The sequence below is a fragment of the Heterodontus francisci genome, chromosome 20 (assembly GCF_036365525.1).
Source record: "Heterodontus francisci isolate sHetFra1 chromosome 20, sHetFra1.hap1, whole genome shotgun sequence".
In the NCBI taxonomy this organism is placed as follows: Eukaryota; Metazoa; Chordata; class Chondrichthyes; order Heterodontiformes; family Heterodontidae; genus Heterodontus; species Heterodontus francisci.
Genome location: NC_090390.1, coordinates 38,111,590 through 38,137,629, shown reverse-complemented (window position 1 = coordinate 38,137,629; position 26,040 = coordinate 38,111,590). Strand labels below are relative to the sequence as shown.

At 41.2% G+C, this 26,040-nt stretch overlaps 1 protein-coding gene across 2 annotated transcripts in view; it reads left to right on the top strand.

Moving 5' to 3' along the window:
* LOC137380584 (exocyst complex component 6-like) overlaps nt 1–20,180 on the top strand; it is a 275,778-nt gene extending 255,598 nt beyond the window's left edge. For both annotated transcript variants that reach the window (XM_068052625.1, XM_068052624.1), the window contains 2 exons: nt 13,907–14,019; nt 18,969–20,180. In XM_068052625.1, the coding sequence (XP_067908726.1) occupies nt 13,907–14,019; nt 18,969–19,101 (246 nt within the window). In that variant the 3' untranslated portion in view covers nt 19,102–20,180. The remainder of the gene's footprint in view (nt 1–13,906; nt 14,020–18,968) is intronic.
* The last annotated feature ends 5,860 nt before the right edge of the window (nt 20,181–26,040 follow it).

Here is a 26,040-nt window from a genome sequence, read left to right as displayed (position 1 = left end):
TGCAGACGCAGGGAGAACTTGCAAACTCCACACAGGCAGTACCCGGAACTGAACCCGGGTCGCTGGAGCTGTGAGGCTGCGGTGCTAACCACTGTGCTGCCCATAGATTTAAAGTGATTGGTGGTAGAAAGATTAGAGGAGAGATGAGTAAAAGTATTTGCCCCCAAGAGGGGTGGTGGAGGTCTGGAACTCACTGGCTGAAAGGCAGAAACCCTCAATTCATTCAAGAGGAGTCTGGATATGCACCTCAAGCGCAGTAATCTGCAGGGCTACAGACCAAATGCTGGAAGGTGGGATTCGAATGCGGTGGAACTTTTTTCGGCTGGCACAGACACGATGGGCCAAGTGGCCTCTTTCTGTGCCGTAAACTTTCTATATTTCTATAAGGACTCTGGGACTGAAACTGTATTTAAATTCCATTTATTCCAGACTCTACTCCAACTATCAAAGCTGTTTTCCTTCTGTAATCTATTTGTGTGTGTGTCTCGTGTGAATGTATGCGTGAATGCATAGCGTATTTTAGTAATTTTAACCAGTTTAGAGTATTAAGAATAATAAACTTGTATCTTTGTTGTTTAAACGCGAAAGAACCTGTCTGATTGGTTCATTGGCAATTATATTAGAGGAACAGGAGGAAGCGCTCACTGAGGTGGTAAGTTCAATCACTGTATAAAAAAAAAAGATAAACTCTGCAGTCAAACCAGAGAAGCGGTGAAAGGGGAGCCTGAGACCCCCTCCTCACTTAGCCATAACCACCTTTACACTGATTTTATTCCAGTTAATATTAGAGTAGTTGAAATCCCTTGTTATTTTTGCCTTATTGCGTCTGCACTTCTCAGCAATTTGCCTACGTGGTTTCTCTTCTATCTCCCTCTGTTTGTGGATGTATAGTATACTAACAGCAGTGTGATTGCCCTTTTTCGCTCCTCTGTTCAGTCCATATGGCCTCATTTGATGATCCCTCCCTCATAGCTGTAATTGTTTCTTTAACCAATGTTGCGACCTCCCTTTTTTTTTATTCCACTCTCTATCCTGACTGAAAACCCTGAAGCCAGAATGTTAAGCTACCATTCTTGCCCTCCTTAAAGCTGCTTTTTAGTAATAGCTATGATATCATATTTCCAAGTGCATATCTGTTCTCTCAGCTCATCTGCCTTATTTACTGGACTCCTTGCATTGAAGCTCCTTTGTTTATTTTCTTGCCTTTGTTTCCTCTGCCTTCCATACTTGCTTACTAATTTTCTGCATTTCATTTCCAGCTTTGCTTCTCTCCCTTCTGAATCTACGCTCCAGATCCCATCTCCCTGCCATGTTAGTGTAAACCATCTCTAACACCAGTAAACCTCCTCATCATGGGTCTTGGTCCCAGCCCTGTTGAGATCCAACCCATTCAGCTTGTGCAGGTCCTACCTATCTCTGAACAAGTCCTAATCACCCAGGAATCTAGAGCCCTCCTTCTGCACCATCTCGCCAGCCACGCATTCATCTGCACTACCCTGCTATTTCTGTACTCACTAGTGCATGGCACTGGCAGTAATCTGGAGATTACAACCTTTTGAGGTCCTGTTAGAGGACAAAATGTATTCTAGAACACCTGCAGTAGCTGCCTGCTCCTCCTTATCTGTCTGGCATTCTCTCGCTGCCTGCAAAATCTTATGACTGTGGGGTGACCATCTCCTGAATGTGCTACCCACTTAGCTCTCAGCCTCACTGCAGTGACAACAGCTGCTGCTGAAGCTCCTCCAGCTGATCACATTTCCTGCACATGTGATTGTGCAGGACACAAGAAGCATCCTGGAGTTCCCACATGGCACAGGATGTGCATTCCATGGGATTGAGGTGCCCTGCCATGCCTCTATTTATGTGACGACTAACTAAATTTCTTTGTTTAACCCACTACCCTGACTTGAGAGGAAAAATAAGACAGCGTTAATACTCAGTAACTGGTCACTACTGTCGTGTGACCTCACTCCTTGTTTTTTTTTGAATTTGCTGAATATATACTGCTGCCTCCATTGAAATCCACAGTCTGCCCTGGGTCTTCTCTGCTGCTCTATTTTAGCTTGGCTTATAGTTTTTAGTCTATTAACTAATTAATTGATCTAGTTTTAAGTTAGAGGTAGATTAAATGATGTATTGATAAAACATCTTTGGGTTCACCTTGATTTTGCTTGCCCATATTCTTTCACGCCCTCTCTTGGTTTCCTAATTTCCTATTTTGATTTCATCCCTGCACTTTCTACTATAAGTATTGGAAACAAAAAACAGTAGCTTTGCACCAAATTCCCAACTTCTGGGGCTGGATTTTCATTTCAGGGTCCTGATCCCAACACTGGGCTGAATTCCAGGTCAGGACCCTATAAGTGATTTTCGAGGAGGTGACTAATTAAGTGACCACTTGCAGGAGCCCCGTACAATTAAGGATGGTAGGCAGGTTTCCGAGGCTGAGGGGCCAATAGGAAGCCATCCAGCACTGGCAGATCGGTAGCCCCATCAGAGGTGGGAGCTGCCAATGTAAGTAGGTGAAAGAGCGGGTGCCTCAAGTTGGAGGCTTATGACCACAGCTTTGGCCCTGTGATTATTGAAGCTGCGGGAGGAGGGGCTTATCTTTAATGGTAGAATGCTGGCCTGGCCCACCCCGCCCCTGGCCTGCTGCTGGGAAGTCGCCTTCATCCCTTGGCCAGGTTTCAGCCTCAGCAGGGGGCCCACAGGCCAAGTGGAAAATTTCAGTCGGCATCAGTTGGGGCGGCACAGTGGCGCAGTGGTTAGCACTGCAGCCTCACAGCTCCAGGGACCCGGGTTCGATTCTGGGTACTGCCTGTGTGGAGTTTGCAAGTTCTCCCTGTGTCTGCGTGGGTTTTCTCCGGGTGCTCCGGTTTCCTCCCACAAGCCAAAAGACTTGCAGGTTGATAGGTAAATTGGCCATTATAAATTGTCACTAGTATAGGTAGGTGGTAGGGAAATATAGGGACAGGTGGGGATGTTTGGTAGGAATATGGGATTAGTGTAGGATTAGTATAAATGGGTGGTTGATGGTCGGCACAGACTCGGTGGGCCGAAGGGCCTGTTTCAGTGCTGTATCTCTAATCTAATCTAATCAACATAGTGGCCCCAATCATCTTAGGCAGTCCCTCGGAAACGAGGATGACTTTCTTCCACTCCAGGGTTGTGGGTCCTTAGGTGACTGAATAGTCCAATTCTAGATTCGCACAATCTGCCACAGGTGGGGCAGGTGGTGTTTGGTAAGGCAAGTGAATGGGATGCTCGAATTTCTGTACGCTCCTTCTGCTGTTTGCGCATGGCCGCTGTCTGGGCATGTCGATGTTGTTCGAACTGGCTGGCAGCGTCACGGATGCTTCTTCTTCATTTTGGGCGGTCTCGGGCAAGAGATTCCTGCAAATCAGTGGAGATGTCACTTTTTTTTTAGGGAGGCTTTAAGGACATCCTTGTAGTGGCCTCCTGGTAACCTCTTGCCGTGACAGAGCTTGGAGTGGGAGTCTTGTATCAGGCATGCGGATGATGTGGCTCGCCCAGCATAACTGACTAGCCATGACCGGTGTCTCGATACTGGGGGTTTTGGCCTGAGAGAGGACACTGATATTGGAGCACCTGTCCTACCACTGAATTTGCAGGATCTTGCAGAGGCACCGCTGGTGATGTCTCTCCAGGGCTTTGAGATGTCTGCTGTATAGTGTCCACATTTCCGACGCATTTAGGAGGGCAGGTAACCTTGTAGCCCTGTAGACCATGAGCTTGGTGCCAGATTTGAGGTCTTTGTCGTCAAACACTCTTTTACTCAGATGACCGAGGGCTGTGCTGGCACACTGGAGGCGATGCTGAGTTTCATTGTCAATGTCTTTGCTGAGAGGAGGCTCCCAAGGTATGAGAAGTGATTCACGTTTTCCAGTGGTTCGCCGTGAATCTTGATGGGCAGGGGGCAGTGTTGCGCTGCGGGAACAGGCTGGTCGAGGACCTTTGTCTTCCAGATGTTTAGCTTAAGGCCCATTTTTTCACATGCCTCCGTGAATGCATCAACAAGGGTTTGAAGCTCTGCCTCTGTGCGCATTACACAAGGGTCGTCGGCGTACTGCAGCTCAATGACAGGTTGGGGTGACCTTGGTTCTGGACTGGAGGCAACGTAGGTTAAATAGTTTCCCGGGTGGCCCTAATAGGCCCTTCAGTATACCTAATTGGCTAGTCTCCCACAAGCAGCATGATCAAAAATGGCTCCGGACGCTGAAACATGACCACAAACTGGCACGCTGGCTGGTGGCGGGAAATTGTGGGCCCGTCCACCTCTGGTCCTGCCTCCACGAGAGTTTGAAAATTTGGCACCTGCACTCTACCTGAGGACACTCTGAACATGTCTCTCAAAGCCTTTGGAAAGGAGAAGTAAATTTGCCAGGATTCGCTTAAATTGACTTGCAGGAATGACCTGTTCTTGTTTACTTTGTCCCGACTTCTTGCATTAGTAAATCTGTATGAGCACCTTGCTGGCAATGCTACCACAGGTTTTAGCACAATATAAACGTAACTATAATGTGGTTGTATTTGTAGAACAAAAAGCAGTTTAATTGGTACTTTGTTTTTAGAAGTGCTTTTGAATATAAAATGTTTTACTCAGTAAGTTGTGATCTTTTCTGCATGGTATGTTATCTATTTTCATTGTTGTAGTACTTAATTCCCACAGGTCTGTGAAACACTATACTTGGATTAAAAAAAACAGTCGTGTGATTTCATCACATGCTGTACATAACTTTTTGTATTGGAAGTTCGATGCACTCATTTTTCATACATTGCGAATAGTCCTGCAGTACCTCGCCTATTGGAAAATGAAACACTTTCCAGTCAGTTCTGATGAAAGGTCACAGACCTGAAACGTTAACTCTGTTTCCTTCTGCAAAGATGCTGCCAAACCTGAGTATTTCCACACGTTCTGCTCTCATTTCAGTATAAAATACTGTTTTGTTTCAAAAGTGTTGATACGTAAAATGCTGACCTCCATGCATTCTGATTCAGTCTTGAATTTCAGGAGCTCCAGGCTTTGCACTTCTCCATAATGACTTGCAAGCTGCTCAACTAATAGGAAATCTACTTATTTCAAGACAAGTGAATCTTAGTTTTTCCTGCTCCATGCCTACAAAGTACCCCACCTAGTGGTCCAACCAAGAATTGAGCAAATCTTAAAGTTTATGTCCACTGTTGAAGTAATTTTGAGAGGTAAACCCCCAGGGATTCAAAACAATAACTATTTGGGAAGTTCTAAAGGTTGCACGGTTGTCAATTTGCACTCGAAGTACTTAATTTTGTCCAAGCTCATACTGCAGTTGGAAGACTATGAATGCCCATATATTAGAAAATACTGTTTCCCAATTCTTAGCTGTTATTAATGATCGGTAACTATAGTAGTTTATGGATTTTTAAATTTAATATTGAGAAGGATTAATGAATTTAAAACCACTGGCAATCAGAGTCTAGAATTCTATTTGACTAATTATAATAACTCATGAGAAATGCATCCAGTTTACCCAGGTTATTTTCCTTTTATGCAATGAGCAACTTAAAAGTCAGTGCTTTCATTTATTCCAGCCAACCTTAGTGCTTATTCCCTCAAGAAGTTTTGTGGAACATTTTAGCTATCCTAACTGACACAGTAATCAAAGTATGTACAATTTTCTGGTACACTTTTTAAACAACATCACTATTTTATATTTAAAAAATCAGGTATCTATATGTTTGTAAAACTTGTCATTCCTTTCTAAACTTATAATTGTTAGTTTCAAACAAGGTTACTTCTTGGCTCTAGTGCACTGACACTAGTTTGTTATAGGAAAACAATTGCGCTTAAGCCAATACACTTATTCCAGTAGGTTTTATTGTTATATGATGCTCTTAATTCATCAGCTCAAATTACACCTACCATTAAAGATGGACCAGTGCTCACCTGTACTTCACCCTGATGTAGTATAGTTAAAATATTCTTTGGACACAGCCCAAGTTTAGAAAATCCAAATCTGTAATTATATACTAATGGATGTTTTGCAGAGTTCAAATGACCTGGTTCAAAGATTTCTCATCACCATTGTGCTTTGGTAAATTCTAGTGGCAATGCTGCTTAAATTACTTGGCATCCTGCTTTTAGGTATTATTCCTGAATGGGATTTAAGTTTTGAATGTGAGATTTTGCTGTGTTATTAATGAAAGTGTTTGGAAACACATTATATAGCAAATTGAAGTATTATTGCTTTGGTTAAGTAATTGCAGGTTTGTGATTATAGGGAAATTATTGGCAGTTAAATATTATGTTAAACTGCTGTTTGTGGAAGGGATAGTGTCATTTAGTGTGTGAGAAAATGCAAATGTTGATTTTACTTGGAAATTCAAATAGCTTCTTCCTTTGATACTTGCTCCTACTGTTTGCCTTTTGGATTTGTTTGGATTCTCAACTCAGTAACAAGTGTGGATTTAATTGGCTTATGGTTCAGTAGCAATGTAGTATTAACTGGCAATATAAAAGAAAAAGAGGTGCAAGAAGTAACTATTTTTGAAAGTGTAGCATGTTTGACTTCAGAAGACAACAGCTAACTCATGCATTCATTGGCTTAACTCCTCTCTTAAGCAGAATGCCCAAAGCAATTGTTTTAAAAGTATGCTTTACATTTTAGAGGCTGTACTTTAATCCCTGATTCTTTGTTTCATCCGTCATCCTTCCCTCCCCTCCCCCTTCTAACAGCATAAAATGTGAGAACACTCAGCACCACATAGTCTGTTTCCATTTGAAGGAAAAGATGGTCATGGATGTTTGGTACTCTATAACTATTGTCAGCACCATTCATTAATTGTCTAATAGGAGCCAAATGCCAGATACTTTCCCCTCTCCTCCCCAAAGAAGCTCTCCAGTATAACAAGGTGCTTCATCATTTTACTGACATGCCTGAGAATTGACAAAACCTGCTGTTAGGCAATTCTAGGCCTTCAGTCCTTAATGTGGTTGAGAGATAGGTCATGCTACAATTGGGCTGGCAGACCATAAAATCTAGGCTGTTTCAGGATTTGGAGTTATATTATCAGCTTCTAAGAAAACACCATTATTGCTCAAGTTTTCATTTTCTGTCATTTTTATAGATTTTTTTTTTTGTTTGGTATTGACTGATTAAGTTTAAAGCAATAAGTTGTTTGCCAATAAAATGAGCAGTTTCTATATTTCAAATGCTTTTCCTGCCAGATTTCTGTCAAGTTTTCTCCTCTCCCCTCTTCTCCTAAAACCGCTGACAGCTTTCTCTCTCTCTGTAGTTGTTGAACATGCTCCAGTACTTCACTAACTGATCAGTTTCGGTATGCAATTTGACTGTGCAGGACTTCATTATTGATCCTGATCCTGTCCTTGTGCATATACTTCCAGCATAAATTCCTGAATGATCAGGAGTTGCCACCCCCACACTCCCCTGCCTTGTCTAAGAGTTCTAAGACAATTCTGTGGTTCTATCACTTCTCCATAACTCAGAATACTCTGTGGATAAACTCCCTGAATGAAATGGGAGGCTCAAACTTTTTCTTGCCAGCTTTCCCACTCTCTCCCTCTCCTAAAACTGTTGACTGTTGCTAGGGTGCAGTTTGGTAGATGTTGGCAGTCCTTCAGTACTTCACCCAAGTGGTCTGTCTTAATACGTGAATCTGGACAATGCTTTTGGAAACTGTTTGAAATGTTTGCATTTTGTTTGCTCTTAATGGCTTATACAGAAAAATGCATAGAAGTTACAACATGGGCCAAATGGCTTGCCCGATCAGTTAATAATGGGCTTTACTCTCTTTAGTCATTATCATATTTACCTACTCTGTTCCCATATTTCTTCTATCTTTTTTGCATCCTTATCAATCTGAGGTGCTACCTTTAATGTCCTGTGATGCCACACCCCCAAATTTCCCTGCTGTTTCACAGCACTGAACCTCCTTCCTTTCAGTGTAGTAATTACTTTTTTTTAACCAAAATACATCATCTCATACACAGACATTGAATTCCATCTGCCACTTTTCAACCCATTTCGCCATCTGATCAACATCCCTTTACAGCTCCTATTGGTCTTCTAAAGAATTAACTATATCTCATATTTTGCTGTCAGATTTTTCACACAATGTCCTCCTATGAATTATTTGGATATATGTGTATCCACAGTTAAGAGATCACCCCAGAATTGAACCGTGTGGGACACCACTACCCACTTGGGCGGCACAATGGCGCAGTGGTTAGCACCGCAGCCTCACAGCTCCAGGGACCTGGGTTCAATTCTGGGTACTACCTGTGTGGAGTTTGCAAGTTCTCCCCGTGACCGCGTGGGTTTTCGCCGGCTGCTCCAGTTTCCTCCCACAGCCAAAGACTTGCAGGTGATTTGTAAATTGGCCATTGTAAATTGCCCCTAGTGTAGGTAGGTGGTAGGGAATATGGGATTACTGTAGGGTTAGTATAAATGGGTGGTTGTTGGTCGGCACAGACTCGGTGGGCCGAAGGGCCCGTTTCAGTGCTGTATCTCTTAAAAAAAAAAAAATAAATAAATTAAATTAAATACCCACCCAAGCACTCTTGGGGTGGGGTGGAGAAATGGCCAATGGCCCTCGACGTCTGCTGTCTGTTTTCTCCCTTCTAATCAATTTTTAATCTAGTTTGCGATACTCCCCCTAATTCCACCCCTTTTAGTCTTCTCCAAAGGGTTTCCTGAAATCTATGCACACACATGGTATTTCTGCTATCTCCATATCTGTTACATCCTTAAAGGAGATTTGTCATGCACTATATTTCCTTTTGAAATCCATGATGGCTACTTCTAACTATTTTCTCGCTACGCGGATGCATGATAATTTCATCCTTAATTAAAGGCTAAAAGTTTTCCTACCACAGATGTTAAGACGACTGGCCTATAATTACCTAGATTAGCTCTGAAGGAGCACATGCATAGTGACGGATGTACCCATCCTGCAAGCCAACTTCATATCAATAGGTGTTAGGCAGTTAGGTGTATTTCAGTGCTTTGATGCATGAAGCTCAAGGAAAATGTTAAGTGTGTTGAGGCTTTCATTTGTAATTTGCATCATGATTTTGTACCATGCTGAAGTACAAAACCTCAAGGGCAATAATGACAGAACTGTAAAGTTGTGAGGGTTTGCATGAATAGGCAGCCAATGTGGAATAGGTTGATGGGCAATATTTTGTGGCATGGAATATTGGCCATTTACCTCCTACTTGGTACTTTTAGGTAGTCTTACCATTCCAGATTCCTTAAAATGTACTGTCTTTTCTCACCATTGGCTCCCACGTTCTACACCGTGTGAAATCCTTAGATTTATTGACTTGATATTTCATGTTACATGTTGCATTGTACAGATTACCCTGATGATTAAAAAATATATATTTCTTGTAAAAATAAGTTTTAGCTTAGTGACCTGCAAAAGCAGTTGTATAGAAGGTGTGGCATTCTCCAGTTGCAAGTTCAACAGTCTTTCCGGTGACCACTTGGCCTGTAGCAGCCAGTTGGATAAGCATTTTATGCAAGATGGTAGAGATGTTAATTTTTACTCCTGTGCAGGTGGGGAATAGTGCTGCCATGCACTGTTCCATCTAAAGGCGGGACTACAAATTAGCAAAATGTACCTTACTCTGGTAACCAAATTTTACAGGATAATCAGCTCAGGGGAATGGAATTCTACGTCTTCTAGTTGAGAGACAAGTATTCCACCGCTTGAACTCCATAGAAACATAGAAAATAGGAGCAGGAGTAGGCCATTCGGCCCTTCGAGCCTGCTCCGCCATTCATTATGATCATGGCTAATCATCCAACTCAGTAACCTGTTCCTGCTTTCTCTCCATACCCTTTGATCCTTTTAGACCCAAAAGCTATATCTAACTTCTTCTTGAAAACATACAATGTTTTGGCCTCAACTGCTTTCTCTGGTGGCGAATTCCACAGGCTCACCACTCTCTCTCTGGGTGAGAAATTTCTCCTCATCTCAGTCCTGAAAGGTTTACCCCGTATCATTAGACTATGACCCCTGGTTCTGGACACTCCCATCATCGGGAACATCCTTCCTGCATCTACCCTGTCAAGTCCTGTTAGAATTTTATAGGTTTCTATGAGCTCCCCCCTCACTCTTCTGAACTTCAGCAAATATAATCCTAACCGACTCAATCTCTCCTCATATGTCAGTCCCGCCATCCCAGGAATCAGTCTGGTAAACCTTCGCTGCACTCCCTCTATGGCAAGAACATCCTTCTTCAGATAAGGAGACCAAAACGGCACACAATATTCCAGGTGTGGCCTCACCAAGGCCCTGTATAATTGCAGCAAGACATTTCTGCTCCTGTATTCAAATCCCCTAGCTATGAATGTCAATATACCATTTGCCTTTTTTACCGTTTGTTGAACCTGCATGCTTACCTTCAGCAATTTGTGTACAAGAGCACCAAGGTTTCGCTGCATATTCCCCTCTCTGTTTATAGCCGTTCAGATAATCTGTTTTTGCTACCAAAGTGGATAACCTCACATTTATCCACATTATACTGCATCTGCCATGCATTAGCCCACTCACTCAACTTGTCCAAATCACCCTGAAGCACCTCTGCATCCGCCTCACAACTCACCTTCCCACCCAGTTTTGTGTCATCTGCAAATTTGGAGATATTACATTTAGTTCCCTCATCTAAATCATTAATATATATTGTGAATAGCTGGGGTCCTAGCACCGATCCCTGCGGTACTCCACTAGTCACTGCCTGCCATTCGAAAAAAGACCCATTTATCCCTACTCTTGGTTTCCTGTCTGCCAACCAATTTTCTATCCATCGCAATACACTACCCCCAGTTCCATGCGCTTTAATTTTACATGCTTATCTCTTATTCTGGTCACCACACTACCAGAAGGACGTGGAGGCTTTGGAGAGGGTACAGAAGAGGTTTACCAGGATGTTGCCTGGTCTGGAGGGTATTAGCTATGAGGAGAGGTTGGATAAACTCAGATTGTTTTCACTGGAACGATGGAGGTGGAGGGGCGACATGATAGAAGTTTACAAAGTTATGAGCGGCATGGACAGAGTGGATAGTCAGAAGCTTTTTCCCAGGGTGTAAGAGCCAGTTACTAGGGGACATAGGTTTAAGGTGAGAGGGGCAAAGTTTAGAGGGGATGTGTGAGGCTAGTTCTTTACACAGAGGGTGGTGAGTGCCTGGAACTTGCTTCCGGAAGAGGTGGTGGAAGTAGGTACGATAGCGACGTTTAAGAGGTATCTTGACAAATACATAGGATGGGAATAGAGGGTTACGGTCCCCGGAAGTGCAGAAGGTTTTAGTTTAGGCAGGCATCAAGATCGGCGCAGGCTTGGAGGGCCGAATGGCCTGTTGCTGTGCTGTACTGTTCTTTGTTCTTATGTGGGACTTTGTCGAAAGCCTTCTGAAAGTCCAAATGAACCACATCCACTGGCTGCCCCTCATCAACTCTACTAGTTACATCCTCGAAGAATTCTAGTAGATTTGTCAAGCATGATTTCCCTTTTGTAAATCCATGCTGACTCTGCCTGATTCTACCACTGTTCTCCAAGTGCTCTGCTATAAAATCTTTGATAATGGACTCTAGAATTTTCCCCACTCCCGACGTCAGGCTGACTGGTCTATAATTCCCTGCTTTCTCTCTACCTCCCTTTTTAAATAGTGGGGTTACATTAGCTACCCTCCAATCTGTAGGAACTGTTCCAGAGTCTGTAGATTTTTGGTAGATGACCACCAATGCATCCACTATTTCTAGGGCCACTTCCTTAAGTACTCTGCGATGCATACCATCAGGCGCTGGGGATTTATCGGCCTTCAATCCCATCAATTTCCCCAACACCATTTCTCTACTAATCCTGATTTCCTTCAGTTCCTCTCTCTCACTAAGCCCTGTGTTCCCCAACATTTCTGGTATGATATTTGTGTTCTCCTTTGTGAAGACGGAACCAAAGTATGCATTTAGTTGGTCAGCCATTTCTTTATTCCCCATAATAAATTCCCCTGTTTCTGACTGTAAGGGACCTACGTTTGTCTTCACCAATCTTTTTCTCTTCACGTACCCGTAGAAACTTCTACAGTCAGTTTTTATGTTCCCCGCAAGCTTGCTCTCTTACTCTATTTTCCCCTTCTGAATCAATCCCTTGATCCTCCTTTGCTGAATTCTAAACTGCTCCCAATCCTCAGGTCTGTTGTATTTTATGGCAGATTTATATACCTCTTCCTTGGATCTAATGCTATCTCTAATTTCCCTTGTAAGCCATAGTTTGGCTACCTTCCCCGTTTACTTTTGCGCCAGACACGGATAAACCTGCTCCATTTCAATTCCCTTCAGACTTCCAGTGCAATAGTTTAATACAAGACTTGTATTCATCAGGCTATATATCAGGTGTACCTATGAACATGTCAGACAGGAAAAGACCAGCTGGTCCATCCAGTTTGTCAAATAGTCTTGATGCCTTATCCATCACAGTACGGACACTTTCTACCCACCAAGTGCCATGCAATCTCCTCAGAGGTGAAAAAAAATCTAAAAACCTAGACCAATTCCTCTTTGACCCGTTTAGGTGATCGAATTGGTCCAGGAGACAGCATTGACCCTAACCTATATTGCAAGGTACATATCTCTTGTATTGCATGATATCCGCTCCAGAAATAGGTCCAACTCTTTCTTGAAGATGTACAACAAACCAGTGTTCACCGCACAATCTGGCAACCTGTTCCATAGGTCTACTATTTTCGGGGAAACTAAGAACTGCCTAATATCCAAGCTAATTCTGACCTTGTGTAACTTGTAAGCATGAATCTGATCCTTTCATATCTGGGTGAATTTGGTAATCATTTTTTAGACTGTTCTACAAACAGTCATGAGATGAATGAACAGCTAATTGTTTTTAGTATTGGTTGAAAGAGTGATTTTACCCAGAACATCAGCAGATGCCTTCCTCTTTTTACAACAGTGCTATGGGGAATTTTAACACCCACTTTAACAATCAAACAGGAAGTGGTTTAATGTCTTTCTTGAAGAATTGCATCTTCAACAGTGCCTGAGTACGTCATTGAAATATTAGCCCGTATTATATGTTCATGTTTTGGAGTGGGGCTTCAGCTTCAAAGGTGAGAGTGCTGCCAACTACATTAAACTGACAAAAAGACCACCAGCACTTATTCTGGAACTGAGGTTTTGTTTCAAGGAATTGTTGACATTGATGTAGAAATGCAGTCATTATATTCTACTATGTGGATTTTCAGAAAATCATGTTAGGGAGCCACAGGGATAAAATATAATTCTGAACGGAGGTCAAGGCATGGGAAAATAAGTTCCTCTTTCCATTGGCTTTGCAATGGTACATAGTATACAAGGTGCAGTTAAAAGTGGGATTGATGCTTGGAGGTCATGGGTTTGCAGTTCAGTGCTGCTCTCCTGGAACCCAAGCATCAAAGTAAAAGTGCCTGATCAGATAACCTATCCAACATTGGGTTAGGCAAATCAGGAAACGAGTGGACATTTGAAGCAGACTGTTAACACCTGTCCAGTTGAAATTTGTTAATTTCTGCTCTTAAAGTGGCCTCTGAGCATACAGCACTTTGAACTTGGAGAAGTTTATTTCAGATGATTTAACATTGCATTTTGATTCAAATCAGCTAACAACTTGAAGCTGCAGAATTAATTTGGATTGTCTCAACTACTGTACCTACTAACTATAAAATTAAATTCATTGTGTTAAAAATGTCTGAAGGTAGACTGCTTTCAGTTCAGTCTTACTGTCATTCTCTGAGTTGCTTTCCCTCCAGCGTAATGGTGCTTAAAATAAATCTCACAATTACACCAGTACTTATCAAAAAGAGTATTTAATACTGAGTGTTGCTTGTCCTTGTAGCTACTTGATCTGTTTATGGTGTGGGACTGGTCGACCTATCTTGCTGATTATGGGCAAACTACATCCAAGTATCTGAGAGTGAATCCCAACACAGCTCTCATCATTCTTGAGAAGTAAGTAGTTATATACCATTTTATGCTTCTTTTGTATGTGTACATTAAGTATGGTTACCAGAAAACTTAGACAATATGTAATAAGGTGATTCTTCCTCAATATTTTAAATGATTTGTATTCTGAAGAAAAGTATTAGTCTGTTTATTTTATTGCATTTTTACTTTCTTTTCCATTTTGTCCTGTCATTTATAAGATCAGGGAAGTTATGTTTATATTTCTGTTTTAGAATTAAACTGGTATTATGATTAAACTATTTATACACAGTTCTACAATCAAGTGCATATTGCAAATGCATTATCGGCAGAATTAGGAACCTGGCAAAACTATTATGGTATCTTAAGGTAGTTAAATTACACAAAAATGCCAAGACTTTTTTTTTATAAACTGTTAAATATGCAGACCAATATCTTTTAATATGCTGTCCTTTCTAATTGCTTGAAGTAGCTTTTGACTTGCTCTCATCATTATCCCATCATTCCTCTTTGCTAAATTGTTGCAAAGCAGAGTCTACAAAGGGTAAGTAGTTTGCATACTCTAGGTAGTGCCGCTCATTCATTGTTGCAAATTGAGACTGAGGTTTTCTATTGGGAATTGCATTTTATGTTTTATAAATTACTTTCATGATTAATGTGTGCATATTTAACATCATAGATTTATGAGTCATTGACATAAAGCATTTGTGACATGCTTGATTATAAATTGCTTTGATTTCTGCATTTCTAAACCTGTTTGAGAAAGCAGTTAACATCCAACTCAATGACATTGAAAGCTATCCCTTTGAGCAATCTAATGAGATTTTTTTTGTAATCTGAGCAAGTTTTCTGCTCAGACAGAAATGAATTTTGATTGTTGTGGTCTTTCAAGTTTCTGATGCTGTGTTTTGGGAATGCTGCTTACACTGACTTTAAAGCCAGTTAATTAATTATGCACAATAGTATGAATAAGTAATCTCTTTATGTGCCTTTATGTACATGACTGATCTTCATAGAATTATAGAATGTATCCATGAATAACAATTGGGAGTGAAATAAGTGCATAATTTGGCTACAGTAATACAAAATACTGGAGAAAGACGAAAGATCTGTCAACACCAGAAAAAAATCTAGGTTTATGTTAAAAGAACTTTCATTTATATAGTGCCTTTCACAACCTTTGGATGTCTCAAAGTGCTTCACCGGCAATGAAATACATTTGAAATGTAGTCAATGTTGTAATATAGGGAAATACACAGCCAAGGTGTGAACCAGCAAGGTTCCATATACAGCAATGAAACAGACGACCAGATAATCTGTTTTTGGTAGTGTTGCTTAGGGGATAAATATTGACCAGGACCCTGGGAGAACTCCCCTGCTCCTCTATTGAATAGTGTCTTGGGAACTTTTACACCCATCTGAGATGGTGACAGTTACAACCTCCGACAGTGCAGCATTCCCCCAGTGCCACATTAAAGTATTAGCTAGGATTATGCCCTCAAGTCTCTGGAGTCTGGCTTTAACTCATAATCTTCAGATTCAGAAGTAAGAGTACAAATAAAATTAAGAATTTAGTGCAAAAGCCTTTTGATTGAACATGTCATTTCAGGTTTTTCAACCCTGAACTTGCATGTTTTAAATGAGAGCTAAGACATTGTTCAGGCTGATACCATTCAATATTTTACATTATTTTTATCCCAGTCATCTCAAGTTTCTCCTTCCTATAATGTGATGTCTTGTTCTATATTTTATGATTTTTCTTAAACTATGAAACCATTAAGTAATCCATGGGAAGCCTGAAACCTGCTGAATAATTCATTATGGAACTGTACTGCATTTCTTTACAGTTTCCTGGAGACTCAAAAATCTCTCCACCTTTCCCAGACCAAGTCCTTGACACCTCACCTCACATACCTAATCATCATCTGGACAATGAATGTTGACAGGTGATTGCTATGATTTGACATTTATGTTTCAATCTCAATCCTGTTCTCAAATGAAGCAGGAGCTGCTTGATAGCTTAACCCCACCTTTCTGAGCCCAAGGACCCAAAGTCCAACCTTGATCTGGCTGAGGTTGGTTAGCTAGTACAGAGCTGGGATTGAACCTGGTGCCTCTATGGCTTTGGGTGCTTGAAAACAATGCCTCAGTTACAGAGAGTGAGAGGAAGAAGGTATTTCAGTATGCTGCAGCTTCAATCCCAAGTATCTGAACTTCACCAGTTTCATTTGGCTTATGCTTCCTACTACAAATGGCACAATTTAGATACTCCAACTTTCAGAAACCCATTATTTGGTGTTTTGTTTTTAAGTCAGACGAGCCAGCCATGACTCCTGAATTTGTTCCCCCCTCACTGTTAACATTGGCAGCAGCCAAGATGGTAACAGCCAAAAACATGGCTGCAGCCAGCCAGTCTGGATGAAATACTTCCAAAATAATGAAGCACTTTACTCACACCTCCTGGAGCTGGGCTACTGTCTCCAACAGCACGACATGGCTAATAAAAGGGAGAAGTATCACTTTTTACAAGATCATAAGGGAAAAACCAAGCTATTTAGAAACATAGAAAAATAGGAGCAGGAGTAGGCCATTTGGCCCTTCGAGCCTGCACCGCCATTCAATACAATCATGGTTGATCATCTAAACTCAGTACCCTGTTGCCGCTTTCTCCCCATATCCCTTGAACCCTTTAGCCCTAAGAACTATATCTAACTCTTTCTTAAATATATTTAATGATTTGGCCTCAACTGCTTTCTGTGGTAGAGAATTCCACAGGTTTACCACTCTCTGGGTGAAGAAATCCCTCCTCATCTCAGTCCTAAACCCTTATCCTTAGACTGTGACCCCTGGCCCTGGACTCCCCCGCCATCGGGAATGTCCTTCCTGCATCTAGTCTGTCCAGTCCTGTTAGAATTTTGTAGGTTTCTATGAGATGCCCTCATTCTTCTAAACGCTAGCGAATACAAGCCTAATCGACCCAATCTCTCTTCATGCGTCAGTCCTGCCATCCCAGGAATAAGTCTGGTGAACCTTCGCTGCACTCCCTTCATAGCAAGAACATCCTTCCTTAGATAAGGAGACCAAAACTGCACACAATACTTCGGATATGGTCTCACCAAGGCCTCATATAATTGCAGCAAGACATCCTTGCTCCTGTACTTGAATCCTCTCGCTATGAAGGCCAACATACCATTTGCCTTCTTAACAGCTTGCTGTACCTGCATGCTTACCTTCAGTGACTGGTGCACAAGGACACCCAAGTCTCGCTGCACCTCCCCCTTTCCCAATCTATCGCTGTTCAGATAATCTGCCTTTCTGTTTTTGCCACCAAAGTGGATAACCTCTCATTTATCCGCATTATACTGCATCTGCCATGTATTTGCCCACTCACTCAACCTGTCCAAATCAGTTACGGATGTGTTTACTTACCAGTAGTCTCAAATTTCTCCCTATGTAAACTTCTGCCATTGCACCTTCCTGCCAGTGTGTTAGTGTAGCCCCTCAATGTTCCATCGCAATTCCTTAGCCTGCACTGCAGAGATTCCTATGCTCTAATTAAGTCTAGTTGTTTGCTTGCCCAAGTGCCATGCATTTTGCCATTCAACTATGAATACTAATATAAATTAAGTATGTAACAGGGACACCAATGACAACAGAATTGAGTTATGTGTTCCAATAGCCCTTAACTCCTCTTCCCTGAATATTATACATAATTTTGACTGCTTGTATGCAATGCCATGGGAGATTGGCTAGTGTCTATGTATATAAAAGGTGGCTTTTCAATTTTTTAACCTTCTGCATAAGAGCTTTCTGGGGCATGCCTGGCTGCTGCCTTATGTGAAGGTTTATTTTTTCAAGACTGTATTCGGGGCCTTTTTGAGATAAAATGGGTGTTGCCTGGTATGAATACATTAACCAAATATATTTGAGCTGTCCGGTCATTGCATTTGTAAAATTGCCAATGTTTGGAAATAAATTAGGGAGTGGAGTTGGGGTAGTCATAAGTGGCGCTTGATTTTTAAAAATTACAGTCATTATTTAAGATTTTATTATAGCATACATCCTGTAGCTAACCTGCATCTAAACCTCCACTAATGTTGTTTTTGGCCCAGCTTTGAGGAGGCATGCAAGAACAATTGACCATAATTATTTTTCTGATGTTTCCTCCCCCACCCCCTCATGAAAATGTAGCTCTTCGTGGAGCTCACCTGCGATTGGAAATTAATTATCATGGGAGAGGAGAATCAAACAACAACAACTTGCATTTATGTAGCTTCTTTAACATATTAAACTTTCCAAGGCATTTCACAGGAGCACTGTCAGACACAATTTGACACTGAGCCACATAAGGAGATGTCATTGTCATTTGTGACACAGAAAGGGGCCATTCGGTCCATCGAGTCCATGTTAGAACAGGTGACCAAAAACTTCTTCAGAGGAGAGGCAGAGGAGGTTTAGGAAGGGAATTCCAGAGCTTACGGCTTTGACAGCTGAAGGCTCGTCTGCCAATGGAGGAAATTGGGGGTGCACAAGAGGCCAAAATTGGAGAAATGCACAGTTCTCTGTGTGGTTTCTAGAGCTGAAGGAAGTTGCAGCGATAGGGAAGGATGAGGCTATGGAGGGATTTGAACACAAGGATGAAAATTTTAAACTTGAGGCATTTCTGGAGCAGGAGCTAATGTAGATCAGCAAGCACAGGGATGATGAGTGAACAGAACTTGGTGCAAGTCAGGATATGGGCAGCAAAGTTTTGGATTCCCTAAAGTTTACGGAAGCTGGGAATTGGGAGGCTAGCCTTTATACTGTAATATAATGTGTCAACCCAAGTCATACTTTCGCATATCACCCATTTTGGTTTGCTTCAGTGAATGGTATGCTATTTTGTGATACTTGTGTTACATGATGGCATTTATTTGAATACGTAGAAAGTTTTAGAAGCTGTACATCACTAAAAATGTGGTTAATTTCTTTTGCAGAATGAAAGATACCAACAAAAAGAACAATATATTTTCTCAGTTCAGAAAAAATGACCGTGACAAGCAGAAACTGATTGAAACGGTAGTGAAGCAACTACGCAGTTTGGTGAATGGTATGGCCCAACACACATAAGACTGCTGCCCTGATTATTTTGTTCCTATTCTTTATCATTCTTCAACCAGCATTCGTATAGAACAGACTGTCAAAAGAAATCCCTAAAGACTGTACAGAACAAACAAATTAGGAATGTAAAAGGTAGAGCGGAATTAAGTTAAGGGGAAATAGGGGAAATGTTTTGTATGTATTTTTCAAATCATGCAGAATTTGGTGTTTTGAGATTTTCTGAATATGTGCAATGGCCTTTACCACACAATGCAAATGTTCATCACAGTTTTAAAAAAAAACTAGAAAACTAAAACTTAAAGAAAATATGCTCAATTGTTGGGCAGTGTCAACACAAAGAGGAAGTTAGGTGGGTGAGTTAACAAAATATTTCTCACAGGTTTTACTAATTGCAGCCGCAACATAATTTTGTTTTAGTTTAGCAGTAACACTGTACTTTCTAACTTTGTGCAATGGATTGACTGTGACATTACTTTGTAAATAATAAACAAAAAAATTAGCCATAATGTTCCAGTCTTGCTTACAGAGTTGGCTGTTGTTGCTGTTTCACTTTAATGACCAGGTGTTCTCTATGTTTTACTTGCATCAACGTTCAGTCTAATTTTGTTTTCATTATTCACATTATGAAAGATGTTCAGGACTGTTTTATCTTTATTCATGTTACAGATATTACTGTATTTTTTAGTTTTTACTCAGGGCTGTACTATGTGAATTTTGTTGGTTTTTTTGCCGAAATATGAAAATTAACTAAAGCACTAGTCTGTGGCAATCACAAGTAATATGAGATTACTTTTGATCTGCTTCAGAACTTCTCTCTTTTATACAGTTCACATCCTGATTCTTAGACTATTGATGAATAATGCTGGTGGTTTTATTCTGATTATTCCAGATTGGACCCTTCTCTGCACTCCCAATAGGAAATGTAGTGTATAGTTGTTTTCACTATCTTACTGTATGACTTTCAGTTAGTTGACTCCTATTTGTAAGATGGACAAAAATTAAGGAAATTAAATTCTGTAAATTGATCATTTGCAGTACTGTATTCTTACTCTGTAATAAAAGTAAGCCTGAACACTTTTTAATTGCTATTTTCTGAAGTCTCTCTTTTATTTCACTGCTTGATGTGTACTAACAGATTACTTTACAGGTGATTAGGAATTAATTGATTTATTCTGAAATTATGGCTGTTTAATTTTGTATCTTTCAAAGTGCCATCTATATCTGCTATTCTGATTCAAGGACATTCATTAATGCTTCAATATGTATCGTCCATTAATCCTTCCCTCCCAGCGTCGCTAGCACGATGGAGTGCACTGACAACTGGTGTCTGCATAAAGCAGATAAGTAATATCTAACCCACAAATTTAAAATGTATGTTTTTTAAAGAAAAACATATTGGGGAATGATTACAAGGCAGTACGATAATCCCAAGACTCAGATATATGTCAACGTAGCATCATGCTTACTGTTTGATACCTGCTGAATGCTTTAAGTTAATGTAATCACTCCCTGATATCCCTTCTTATGTACAGACAATGTGATTTGGCCAATTGCTATCCAGCAGAATGTGTTGTGCTGCTGAGTCTGCTTTGGTCACTGGCACTGAAGCGCCATTAAATTTTATTAGCAAAAAGCTCGTAGGGCAGTCAATATGGTGTTAATTTTAAAAAGGTTAAAGTTTATATTTTTAAAAGTTCCTGGATGGTCTGATGCACAAGTTACAATTATATAGCAGTTAGTGCAAAGCTATCCCTTTCTTCTTGGGCAGTCCCTTGGGACCGAGAATGACTTGCTTCCAGTCCGGTTCAGTGCGTTCTAACATGGCTAACGTGTCCGATGTGTGAACCACAGACACGACCACGTGGGGCAGGTGATGTTTGAAGAGTTGACTAGGCAAGCTACTTGGGGGGTTGTGTGCTCCTTCCATTGCCTGGACATGGCTTCCGCATGCTCCTGTCAAAATCTCACTAGGTGCTTCGTACCATCCCGAATGTACCTTCTCCATTTTGAGCGGCCGAGAGACAGGGACTTCCATGAGTGAATGGATATGTTTGATTTCTTCTGGGATGCTTTGAGAACATCCTTAAAGCATTTCCTTTCCTCCTGGGAGTCTTTTACCGTGGTGAAGCTCAGAGGAGAGCAGTTGCTATGGGAGCCTGGTGTCAGGCATGTGAGGGACGTGACCTGCCCAGCGAAGCTGCTTTTGGGTGATTAGCACCTCGATGATGGGAATATTGGCTTGGGAGAGGATGCTTACATTAGACCGCCTATCTTGCCAATGAATGTGAACATTTTGCGGAGACAACGTTGGTGGTATTTCTTCAGTGCCTTGAGGTGCCTGCTATATATTGTCCAAGTGTCCAAAGCATATAGGAGCGCAGGGATCACTGCTGCCCGGTACACCATGATCTTAGTCTTGCATTTGCGGTCCTGGACCTTGAATACTCTCTCTTCCCCAGTCAGCCAAAGGCAGAGCTGGAACATTGAAGGTGGGTGGTGGATTTCATCATCTATATCTGCTTTCATTGAGAGGAGCCTCTCGAGTTATGGAAAATGGTCCATGTTTTTCAGGGCTCACCTTGGATGCTGATCGGAGGTTGATGTGCTGCAGGAGTTGTTTGGAAGAGGACCTTAGTTTTCTGGATGTTTAAAACAAGGTCCATCCTCTCATATGCTTCAATGAAGGAGTCAACAATGACTTGGAGCTCAGTCTCCGAGTGAGCATATACACAAGTGAAAGAGTGCAGGAGATTCAATAGCTTGTAGACAACCATGTAATTCTTGAGCACTGTCAAGACCTTCTAAAGCCCAAACACTTAAGGGCCCACCCCACTGAGAGCAAGAACAGAGGTGAGCTCAATGATAGAGAGGCAGTCAGCATCTGCTAGGAGAATTTTGAAGAACTCCTTAATCGAGACTCTATCTTTGACCCAAACATCCTTCATTCCTCAGTACACTACCTGGCTCAGCCTTGGCACTACCCCAACCTGGAATGAAGTCGGAAAAATCATCCGTCCGCTGAAAAACAAGAAGGCCTCTGGAGTAGACAGAATGCCTGCCGAAATCCTGAAATACGGCAATGATGCACTCCTGGTGTGATTGAACAACCTCATATCCCTTATCTGGGAAGAGCAGCCAGGGAATCTCGGGGACACCATGATTGTGACCATTTTCAAGAAAGGAGACAAATCCAATTGTAATTACAGGGGAGTCTCCTGCTGTCTGCCACAGGGAAGATCATCGCAAGGATTCTCCTCAATCACCTCCTTCCAGTGGCTGAAGAACTCCTCTCAGGGTCACAATGTGGATTTCACCCACTGAGAGGCACTATAGATATGATCTTCACTGCACAGCAAATCCAAGAAAAATGTAGGAAACTTCGTTAATTCCATCCCTCAGTACACTAGCCAAAATGTACAAAAAATGCACTGACCACTGTACATGGCCTTTTTTAACCTCCTGAAAGCCTTTGACTCCAATTGTGAGGGTTTATGGAGAGTCCTCCTCAAGTTTGGCTGCCCTCAGAAATTTGTCACCATCCTTCACCTACTACATAATGACATGCAAGCCGTAATCCTTACTAACAGGACCACCACAGACCCTATCTCAGTGAAGACTGACATCAAACAAGGCTGTCCTCGCACCAACCCTCTTCTCCATCTTCCTCCCCGCAATTTTGCACCTCACCTCAGGCAAGCTCCACACAGGAGTGGAGATAACCTACAGGATGGAGGGGAAATCAATCAACCTCCGTTGCCTCCACTCCTAAACAAAAGTCACTCTAACCTCAGCTTCAGTATCCCCTTAATGATGTTAAATGGCCCACTGACCACAAGGATAGGCAGCAATACTGATTGTGGAAAAATGTGTACGTTTTCCCATTTATGGGCAGCAAATCAAATCATGCAGCAGCTGATTTGCTTCCACAATGGATCTTGGAGTAGTGAAGAGTCATAACTGCATAGAAGGAAGAGAGGAGAAAGCCATTTGCAATAGAGCACAATTTCTTTGGTGTTAGTTTTTTTCCCCCAAAATCCCTTGATGACCGATTCAATTGAATAATTCTTTGCCATTTGGGGATTTTTTTTAATTAAAGGGGTTTTAAAAACAAAATCTTTAAAGCAATTCTATTTTAAATTAGTTTTTAAAAGTTTAAAATCTAATACCAAATATAGGATTGGAATTTGATGTATATGAAAAATTAGGTGTAAATCTCCAATATGCTACATGGGGCATTTTTTCATGAGGCTGGTTATTACATCAAATTGATCTCACTTAAATATTAACTAATTTTAAAAGCTAAATTTTCTGTTACTGGAGATAATACTAAAGTTCATGTTTTATTTTAAGAACCTTTACGTACCTGTTTGCTGATGAGGGATTTTGTTTTAAGAATAAAAATAATTAAAGGTGCTGTTTACTAGTTTTCTGGTTTTAAAAGTTCTGTTCCTGGTAATAACTTAGAATTGCTGAGGAAAAACTGAACCTTGTAACATTTCATTTTGTTTAATCCCTTAGTGGTATTCCGTATTTTAAATTTTAGAGTCACGCACAATTCATTAGGTTGGCATCATCTATCCAACTTTTAATAACGGAAAATAAGTAGTCTTTCCTCTCTTCCTGATATTTTTTTTGTTCTCTGACTCGGTGTAGGAACTTTTTAATTGTGTAAGTAAATTTGCAATAAATGGAATCTTGGATTTCATATGAATCGTGTCTGCTATGTTTTATTGGCCTTTAAACTTGTACTGTTAATTGAAGGCTCTGCAGTGATCAAGGTAGCATGAATGGGCCTGAAAAGGTTAGCTTATCAACTGTAAGGCAAAAATGTGGTCTAAAATTAATCGGAATACATGATCTTAAATATACAATTTTATTTTTCCCCTGGAGGGACACGGCCTTGAATCACTCTAGGAATGGGGTATAATACCAGTGGGCTTTCTTCGGATGGACAACTGAACGAAAAAAATGGTTCTCCTTTCTTTTGCAAAAAAAAACTCAAGGCATTGCCCAACAAACCTTGATGAAAGGTCTCCTTTTGCTTCAATAAACAAACTTTACAATGTTCCCAACAACGAAGAGAATCGTATAGTGTACTGTGTCTCACTTCGGCAAGCCATGTTTTTTTCCCTCTTCTGTGGGTTAGGTAAGTGTCAGTGTGTGTGGCCTTAACCATCACAGCGCTTGTTGGGTCTCTGCAGGAAAGAAATGTGTCTCCGCAAAGAAAACAGTTAATTACGTTTTCCTCTATTAAATCCCTTGCGGATTTTTAGTTGTCGAATTATATCTACTCATGTCCGGCATTTATCAAGAGAAACAGCCAAATACAGGCCGGACGAGGAGAGACGGGATTCTGAAGTTGGCATTGGATTATGAAAGGCGGTAAATGTATTTATATGATATGGAGAGCTCGGTGCTTATCAAAAGATGAAACAACCCGTCTCCTAATTTGAGTTGAAGGAGAATCCTGAAAGAAGCTGTGCTCCCGAAGCAGGAAGATCGAATCCGTTAAAAGCTTTTCATTTATTTCCTCCCTACAAGTGCAGCGCCCCTGCTTGTAAACTAAGCCTCTCTTTCCCCAGTGGATTAGACTAAAAACGCCTTAATCTTTTTTTTCATTTTTCAAAGAGAGCGATGTTACTTCGTAAAGAAGTCGATGATTTCGTTTATCCTTTTACCGTTAAGTAATTTGTTTCTAAAAAAATAAATCCATGTAAAAACAATGCATTGCAAAAAATTTGAAAAAATTAAAATGGACCTGCACCTTAGAATCTCTTGAAACAAAAGCATGAGTTTTGTAGTTACTGGCATTTTAGGTTGCGGTCATAAATGCAAATTTAGCCTCGAAAGTAGCAGTGTAACTCGAGGTTGGGGTTTGAAGCGAGTCAAACCCCTTGGAAGTAGTCAGACTCCCACCTCTTAGGATTGCACCACATGCAATATAATTCTAGTGCAGGGCCGGAAGAGGGTCCGGTGCAGACCCCATCACTTTTTATATTTGGACATAGTTATAAATGTTCTGACTGTTGGGAGGATGTTCCCCCATGTCCAACTGTTCGATATTTCTAAGAATGAAGAGACCTGTTAATGTGTACAAACACGCATGCGTAAAGCTCTCCTTGGCTGGGTGAATTTGAATGGCAGCCAGGCACACAAGGTGTACTTGGCTGGCAGCTCCATCTAGACGCACGTCTGTAGACTGAGTAGGATAATTGTCAAGCGCGTTGGAGGATTTAAAGCCAACTCTTACTGTAAATTGATGTCAAATATATTTAGACCAGAATTTGTGGGCAATTGATTTCGTTATGTTTGTTACATATGCTAACAGTTTTAATAGTTGACCTGACGAACCAGGCTTAGATGGTCACTGTGTATTTTCCCTGCCTCTGTGTAAATGCACAGTGGCAGCAGTGTGTACCATCTACAAGATGCACTGCAGCAACTTACCAAGGCTCCTTTGACAGCATCTTCCAAACCCACCACCTCTACCAACTAGAAGGACAAGGGCAGCAGATGCATGGGAACACCACCACCTGCAAGTTCCCCTCCAAGCCACACACCATCCTGACTTGGAACTATATCGCCGTTCCTTCACTGTCGCTGGGCCAAAATCCTGGAACTCCCTTCCTAACAGCACTGTGGGTGTACCTACCCCACATGGACTGCAGTGGTTCAAGAAAGCAGCTCACCAGCACCTTCTCAAGGGTAATTCGGGATGGGCAATAAATGCTGGCCTGGTCAGTGACGGCCACATCCCATGAATGAATAAAGAAATGCTTTCTGGGAAACGGTCACCAGACTTCAGCGTGAGACATCCAAGAATTGCAAAATACTTTAGTTATATTACGAAGCTAGACAGTATATTAATCTCGATCAATAAATAGTATTATTTGTATTCATAATTTTGGTTTCTAAGAAATGTATTTCAATTCCCCTATGAAAGTTTTT